We start from the raw sequence: 8,608 nt of genomic DNA on the forward strand, positions 1-8,608 counted from the left end.
TTCAAAACGTAGCATCAGATCGTAGACTATAAGGCCCTGATTCCTGAGAGCTGAGGAGACAGCAATGAGGCCCATTGAGGAACAAGACTTGCTCAGGGTCACAGCCCAAGCCAGCAATACAGGCAGGCCTGGATCCTGGCCCCAACACCCAGGTCCTGCCCCCACCCATCGTCCATTCTTGCAAAAGCACCCTCGCATTGAGGCTTTCAGACAGGGGGTGGGGCCAGGATGAGGCAGCCACCAGCAGCCACTCAACACCCCCTCAGCTTCCTTCCCTTACTCAGCTGCTGTGGCCTCCCTGGAGCCACAGGTGTTAATTTAGGGGCCCCTGGGCCCTGACCTTATTAGGTGCCGCTGCAGAAATATGAGGGCCTGGAGCCTCCTCCTCCTGGTGAGCCTCCTGGCTTTGGGGAGCCAGCTGCCCACTGTCTCGGGCAGGAGGAAGGGAGGTGAGTGTGCGCGGGTTCCTTTCCTCCAGGTACCAGGTGGTTTCTGCCTCTCTGGGGAGCCTTCAGGGTTTGGGGGAGGCAGGAAGCTCGGTGTGTGTCTGTGTGTGTGCTGTGGATGTCTGCTTCTCAGTGGGCATGTTCTGTTTGTGCCCATCAGCTTGTTTGTCTATGTCTGTAAACATCTTCCCGCCAGTTTCTCTGTGCTCGTCCGTGATACACAGCTAAGTGTGGCGTTCTGGGTGCACGCATGCCCATCTCTGTGTACATGTGTATTTTTGTGCCTCTGCGGGTCAGGAGACAATTCTGTCTGTACCCCTCTGCTCTGGTGGTCTCCACATAGGTGTGTGGGTCTGTGGGCCCACACGGCAGGGAGAGAGCCCTTCCTGTCGTCCTCTGTGGCCAACAAGGCCGTGCCTGGTCTGGCTTCTGTCTTGCTCAGGCCCTTTCTGTCCCCCCTGCCCAATCTGTGGAAGGGGCTCCGAATTGAGTAGGGGCGTGTTTTTTTGTTTTGTTTTTTTTCAGCTCTGGATCTGTTGGGAGGAAGCTCTAGCCTTTCTTCTTTTCTCCCCGCCTCCCCCCAAAAGGCTGGGGCTGAGCTGTCACCAGGTAAGGGAGGCCAGGCTGCTGGAGTAGTTAGACAGGTGCCTCCTCACCTGGGCGAGGCCTCCACTTCCATACCCTTCTGGGCCGGAACACGCTGACCTACATACACCTGTAGCCCTGGCCCTGCCTTGGGAAGGGGACGGTAAAGGGGACAGGTCCCCTCCTCCACAGGGCCCTGGGGAGCAGTTCCCTGCATCCTCTGTGCCACCTCTAGCCTAACTGAAAAAAAAAATGTTTTTACTGATTTCTTAGAGTAGCAGTTGCCAACCTTTCGGACCTCATGGACTACCAGTGGCCCACGGACCACCAGTTGGTGACCGCTGTTTTAGAGAAAGAAAGGAAGACGGAGAGAGAGAGGGAGAGAGAGAGAGAGAGAGAGAGAGAGAGAGAGAGAGAGAGAGAGAGAGAGACATTGATGTGAGAGAAATATCGATTGGTTGCCTCCTGTATACACCCCTACCGAGGATTGAATCCCCAACCTGGGCATGTGCCCTGACCAGGAATCAAACTGGTGACCTTTCAGTGCATGGGATGATGTTCAACCACCTAAGCCACACCAGCCAGGGCCCCTCTGGCCTAACTTATACCTTCCTCAGAGGCAGGGCTCCCGGAGATGAGCTGGTTTGGGGAGGAGAGTGCTCAGAACTCCCAGGCTGAGGAGGGAAGCGTGCTGGCAAGTTCCCAGGCCAGACCCCATGCTGCCTGTGAGTCACATGCCATCACCACATTCCTTCTCACTGCAAGGCTGTGGGGTCACAACTATTTTTATGCCCATTTCGCAGATGAGGAAACCGAGGCTCAGTGGGAAACCACTTGCCCAACGATAAAGACTGCCTCCGAGCCAGTGTCACAGGTGGCTGCTGCGGGCAGGCCTCCGTAACCAGGAAGACTCGCCTCCCAAACCTACTCCTTGTAAGATGAGGTCTCATGCCTCTCTCTCAGGAGTAAATGCAATAACGCATGTTGGTGGCCCCCAGTTCATTGCGTCGGGTCGTTCCCGGGTTCCCCCCTGGAATCTCTGCCTGGCTCTCCGGAATTTCAGACAGTGGAGGAGTGGAGGAAAGCAGCAGAGTTGAGGGAAGGGATGTCTTGGTTTATTCTCCGAGGAAGCACAGTCACCTCTGTTTATCAGATTCCCTCCACTCAAATACGTCCGGGGTCTGGCGTAGAGGGCCGGGCACAGTCCCTGACAGAAATCTAACAAGGGTTTTGACAGTCATATTGTATTGTGAAGAGGCCTGTGTCTGTAGCTCTTTGCATATGGCCGTGCACATGGCTGTGTGTGTATGTTCGTGTCTCTATTCACACCCATGCTACATGTTTACATATACATGACTGCATGTCTGGGTGTATGTGTAATTTCTGTGTATATGTATGGGGTGGGCAAAAGTCAGTTTGCATTTGTGAGTACACAAAACAGAGTTTATTCTTGTATTATTATTTATTGATCATTTTATTTTTTCTATAAGAACAACTGTAAACCTTTTCCCTCCCCTGTATTTTTGTGTATAGGCATGTATATGTGGCAGTATGCTTGTATATTTATTCATAAGAACAGATACAGGGTGTCCCCAAAAAATGTATACATACAATGTCTGTAGATTCTATTACTTTTTAAAAATTAATATATTTTTATTGACTTCAGAGAGGAAGGGAGAAGGAGAGAGAAATAGAAACATCAATGATGAGAGAGAATCATTGGTTGGTTGCGTCCTGCACACCCCACACTGAGGATTGAGTCAGCAACCCAGGCATGTGCCCTGACCGTGACCTCCTGGTTCATAGGTTGGCGCTCAACCACCGAATCACACCGGCTGGGCTCTATTACATTTTGAAAAAGAAATGTATTTTAATAAACACTGCCTTTATAATTATTCAAAGTGTGTATACATTTTTTGGAACACCCTGTATTTGTTCACATGACTGTGTTTATACATATATAATTATTTTACATATATAGCTATATATTGGACACACACACACGTATATGAATAGGTCAGATCATATGAAGTTGCTATTTTTGTAGATCAAAAAAGTTGAATATCAGCATTCCATATGGTTAAGCCCATAGCTAATTATGCTTCAGCGGTTCTCAACCTGTGGGTTTCAAACAATGAAAATACATCCTGCCTGTCAGATATTTACATTACGATTCATAACAGTAGCAAAATTACAGTTATGAAGTAGCAACTAAAATAATGTTATGGTTGGGGGTTACCACAACATGAGGAACTGTATTGAAGGGTCTCGGCATTAGGAAGGTTGAGAACCACTTTGCATAGTTGACTAGGCATGTGTACCTATGTCTGTGTGCATGAATATGTATATTTAACTGTGACTGGGTAGGACTCTCATTCTCTGAGTCAGCACATCCAGAAGACAGTACTGTGTGGCTGTCGGTGTGTGTACATGACCGTGTCTCTGGGCACACGTCTGTGGGCAGGGAACCTGGATCAGGAGGGAAGGTTAGGAAGGCAGGTGAAGACTTGAGTATAACCCACCAGACCCTCTCACACTGTCCCTCCAGGTTCGTATTCCCACCTCTACTGCTGCCGCCACAGTTCTCCCACTTGAAATGCCAGTTCTCACCTCCCTTCCTGTCTGTCTGTCTTTCCTCAAGGCTTAGGTCCTGGCCCTTCCCCCAGAAGCTCTCCGTGGCTCTAAGACCTGACCTACCCGACTCCACCGAGGGCAGGCAGCTCAGTTTGGCCCAGCTCCTTGCGACCTGAATCCCTTTGACCAGGGCTGGACTCCAGAGAGTCTTCCAAGGCCCCTCCCAGCCCCGGCCTGGGAAGGACAGGCTACTCAGGGTATGGGGTCCCCCAAAAGCTAAGCTGCTCTTTATCCAGCAGGAAACAGCAATTCCATTTAAGCCAACTCAATTACTCGACTGAAGTTGACTTTGAACCTTACTGTGTGAGTAAGGTGCCTACTATGTGTGCAGCCAGCACCCAGTCAGGGCTGGAGGAGGAAGGTGAACACCAGGAAAAGTCACAGCGCTGGAACCAGCTGCCTCTGGTGGCTCTTGACCCTTTTCTCAGATGCTGGAAGGCCAGGGACCAGCTCCTGCCCCCAGGGCCCAGCGGCGGCCAGAGCAGAGGGGTGGGCAGGACAGAAGGAGCATTGCCCTGGGAGACGAGGACTCCGAGTCCGGGTGGGTCTGGGCGATCACTGTCCCTTTCCAGCCTTGCTTCCGCCCTCTACATGGAGGAAGCTGTTGCTGCGAGCCTTTTGCACGAAATCTGGAAATGGCCCAAAATCCTAACGAGAAAAGTGGCTAGGTAAGCCCCAGGGCAAAACATTCTAGAACCGTTCAGAGGACTGGCTGAGCGACCCAGCTGATACAGATCCCTGGAACAATGCCACTGGCAGCAGTGAGGAGCACAGTGCCCATGTGGCCGGTGGTGGCTGTGTGACAGTGTGCCAGGCTGCCAGCACCTGACACACCTGCGAAGCTGGGTCTCCCTTCAAAACCTTTCTTTCAAATCATCACCGAGCCCCTAGCGTTTTGTGTCAAGGGCTGTGCGTCAGCCTATTGGTGAGCAAAACGGGCAGCGGGGTCTATTGCCATAGCTGCCGGCCAAGTGAGAGAGGCAGACAAATAGAGGCAGAATCACGGACTGAAGGAGGAGCCTCTGGGAGCGTGTGGGGCTGACAGAGTCCATCTAGGGTCAGCGAGGCAGGGTCTCCTGAGGACGCGGTGTTTCCGCTGAGACCTGACAGAGCAGCAGGCGAAGGCATGGCCCACGTGAGCCCCTGCAAAGAGCAGAGGGCTGGAGTGGCTCAGGAGCCACAGGAGTGAAGAGGATGAGGCCAGAGAGACGGGCAAGGGCCAGGCCAGGAGCAGCCTGGTTGGCGCAGGTGGAGATTTTGAACTTCACCCCTGCGCCCCCATCCTTTATGTCATCTGAGTCTCAAAGCTGCCCAGAAGGAGGGTGTCCAGCTTCCCATGTCATAAACAGAAAACTGGGGCTTGGAGGAAACATTTTTTAAAAGTTGCCAGCCATTTGTGCCGCGGATGGACCGTGAGGGCCTTATGCTGAGTGAAATAGACCGAGAAGGAAGAGTGCCGTGGAATCTAAAACTTACATGTGAAATCTAAAACACAAAACAAAACTAAGAAAACCAAGCTCGTAGATACAGAGAACCAGACCGGTTGCCGGGAGTGGAGGGGTGGAGGGTGAGCGAAATGGGTGAAGGGGATTCAAAGGCACAAGCTTGCAGCTAGAAAACAAAGAAGTCATGAGGATGTCATGCGGCACGGCATCCACAGTTCATAATCCTGTGTCGCCTCTTTCAAAGTTGTTAAGAAAGTAGAGCTTAAAAGTTTTCATCATAAGGAACAAAATGTTAACAATGCATGGCGACAGATGTTAACTAGACCTATTGGGGCGATCATTTTGTAATATATACAAATATGGAATCATTTTGTTGTACTTCTGAAGCTAACATAATGTTGTATGTCGATTATACCTCTATGAAAGAACTAAATAAAAATAAAGAACTAAAAGCAAGTCCATCAACAAAATACAACTAATAACTTGCCGAAGGTCAGGCAAGAACTAAAGGGAGGAGAATGCAGAGCGGGTGAGTCCCGGGTCAGCCCTTACTCCAGAACGCTGGTCTGCCTCCAGCCGCAATATCTGGGGGGTTCTCTTCCAGAGAGACATGGCGGGTGTCCACCGGACGATGGGCCCTGCCTCCATTCGGTGCCTGACCAGTGCGTGGACGACAGCCAGTGTCCCTCAAAGATGAAGTGCTGCCACAGAAGTTGCTTCCGCCAGTGCGTCCGTAGAGTCGCAGGTAAGTGTCCCCCTCCACCTTGCTGACCGCCCAAGCCCCGAGCCCCAGGGCAGGCTCACCAGGCCCCTGTGTTGCAGTGAAGCAGGGCACCTGCCCTGAGGACCGACTGCGCTGCCTCAGCCCCATTCAGCACCTGTGCCACCAGGACGCAGACTGCAGGGGCAAGAGCCGCTGCTGCCTCGGGGCCTGCGGCCGGGACTGCCGGAACCCGGTCAGAGGTATGTCCCGTGTGCTGGGCAGGCTCTTCCCATCTCCGAGCCCAGCTCTCAGATACCATCCAGTCAACACGCTTAGTGGGAACCTTCCCAGAAGCCTGGGCCTCCCTGTGGCCATTAAAGGGGACGTGGATGGGGTGTGAGGGGTCCTGGTAGAATGATGGAGGAACTGGGGATCCTTGGTTCTCTTGGTGAACTTGTCCCCTGGACCACAACCCTGAACTGCTTTGAGCTTCCGTCTGCCCTTGTGAAGGATGGGGGAGGAGGGAGTCCTGCCTTCGGGGGCCACCAGGCCTGGGCTGATGGGTCTGGATGGGTCATCAAGCCCAGAACTCAGAGCCCTATTATGGGAGGGGTTAACTCTTTCCTTCTCTCTCCTCAGGCTAATTCTGGTTTAGGATCTGTGGCTCTGAACCTCAGAATGGGGTTCCCTGCAGGAAGGGCTGATGACGGGGCCTGGGACCTGCCACCCAGCAGCACTGTCTCTGCCGGCGACAGTTCCAGCCTCCTGATTAACACCGATCCGTGGTGACTTCCCCGGCAGCCATCCACCGGGTTTTTCCTCCTGGGAATCAAGGTCCATGGCCAGACCTCCACGGACTCCTCTCCGTACCACCACCACCACACTGAGCTCCTCGTCCTTCCTAACACCCACCTTCACACCTCTGCGTACGAGTTTCTTCCACCTAAAATGCCCAATTCAGATAGTCCTCTCTGTGTGGGGTCCTGAGTGTACGTTCCAGCAGTTTCCGGAACATGTCTGTTCACGTCCCCCCATACTCAATGTTCGCCACGCCTGCAGAATAGCGTCGTGACGTTTGGTGTACTGCCTGTCCTCCTGTTTATCGAATGCTTTTCCTTAAGTGGACTCACTTTTGTATATAAGTAATTTCCAAAGAAAAACTTGATGTGACTGCTATAAACGGGATATGCAGGATCTCTTGGCACAAGTAGAATGTGATTCTGAAAGCGAATGCAATGAAAACCGCTCTGTTCCATTAAAATCATGTCCGATTAAGCAGTATTAAATAATGTTATTAAATTCTAGCTAGATGCTGCCACCTGCCAAGACTGTAAAGCCTGCTCTCTGTTGTAATAAGTGAAGATTAAAGACACATGCCTCTAACCTGAGACTCACTCCGAGTCATTGTTGGAAAATGTTGCATCCTGGTACACCCTAAGGTCATTTCAAATTGCTCCACATTTGGGGAAATGTTGCTTGAGCCGTTGGGATGTCATACTTTGGGGAGGGTCTGTCTCCACCATTGGACAACACTTCATTCACCTCCATTTTCTTTTTTGTCTTTTTGTTTTGTTAATCCTCACCTGAGGATATTTTTTCCCCTTGCTTTTCAGAGAGAGTTGAAGGGAGAGAGTGAGGGGGAGAAAGAGAGAGAGAAAGAGAGAGAGAGAGAGAGAGAGAGAGAGAGAGAGAGAAACATTGATGTGAAAGAGACACATTGACTGGTTGCCTTCCACATGCTCTCTGACCGGGGCAGGGAGCGAACCTGCAACCCAGGTACATGCCCTTGACGGAAATCAAACCCATGACCCTCCAGTGTGCAGACTGACACTCTAACCACTGAGCAACACCGACCAGGGCTCACCTCCATTTCTTGAGGGTCCCCATCAGTAGTCAGGGCCTTGATAAGAAGGGGGGGAGTCAATGAGGGAATGACAGCCATCCCAAGGGACATTCCTGGACCCTGATAGCTGGATTCCTGGCTGTCCCTTTTATCCAGGATTGGCTTGGGGAGAGGATGGAGGTGGGCAGAATCCTCCCTGCTTTACCTGCTGGGTCGCCGCTTGTGCGCTGATAGAATCTGGCCAAGGTTGGGGTTTCATTTGAGCTTCTACTGGAGAAGGATCCACTTTCAAGTTCATGTGGTTGTTGACAGAATTTCAGTTTCTTGAGGGCATTTGAATTTCACCCTTAGCTCCTAGCTGGATGTTGGTGGGAAGTTGCCTTTACTTCCTTGCCTTACCAGCATGGCAATTTGCTTCATCAAAACCAGCCCGGTGCCAAGATGTCCTGTAACCTCATCCTGGAAGTGACATTCCATCACTTTTATCCCATTATGTTCATTAGAAACAAGTCAGGAAGGGATTACACAAATGTAAGGCTTGGAGAGGTGAAGTGACTTGCCCAAGGTCATATACCTATCTTCTGAGTCCTCTAGAGCAGCACTGTTCAATAGATATAATGCGAGCCACACATATAATTGAAAGTTTTCTGATAGCAACATTAAAAAGAAGAAAACAGGTGAAATTAGTCTTTTTAAAAATTTCGTTATTGATTAAAGTATTACATATGTGTCCTTATCCCCCCATTATGAAATTAGTCTTTTTTTAAAATACATTTTATTGACTTTTTACAGAGAGGAAGGGAGAGGGATAGGGAGTTAGAAACATCGATGAGAGAGAAACATCAATCAGCTGCCTCCTGCACACTCCCCACTGGGGATGTGCCCACAACCAAGGTACATGCCCTTGACTGGAATCGAACCCGGGACCCTTGAGTCCGTAGGCCGACGCTCT

The 8,608-nt window shown here is 51.0% G+C and overlaps 1 protein-coding gene across 1 annotated transcript; it reads left to right on the top strand.

Moving 5' to 3' along the window:
* Positions 1 to 364: 364 nt before the first annotated feature.
* On the top strand, positions 365 to 6,602 carry WFDC5 (WAP four-disulfide core domain 5; the record flags this gene model as incomplete). Its single annotated transcript, XM_081096568.1, has 5 exons — positions 365 to 449; positions 972 to 1,055; positions 5,715 to 5,855; positions 5,933 to 6,073; positions 6,508 to 6,602. 5 exons carry the CDS (start codon positions 365 to 367, stop codon positions 6,600 to 6,602), a joined length of 546 nt encoding a protein of 181 aa, XP_080952694.1.
* Positions 6,603 to 8,608: the final 2,006 nt, after the last annotated feature.

Source organism: Myotis nattereri (genome assembly GCF_964212035.1).
Source record: "Myotis nattereri genome assembly, chromosome: 8".
In the NCBI taxonomy this organism is placed as follows: domain Eukaryota; kingdom Metazoa; phylum Chordata; class Mammalia; order Chiroptera; family Vespertilionidae; genus Myotis; species Myotis nattereri.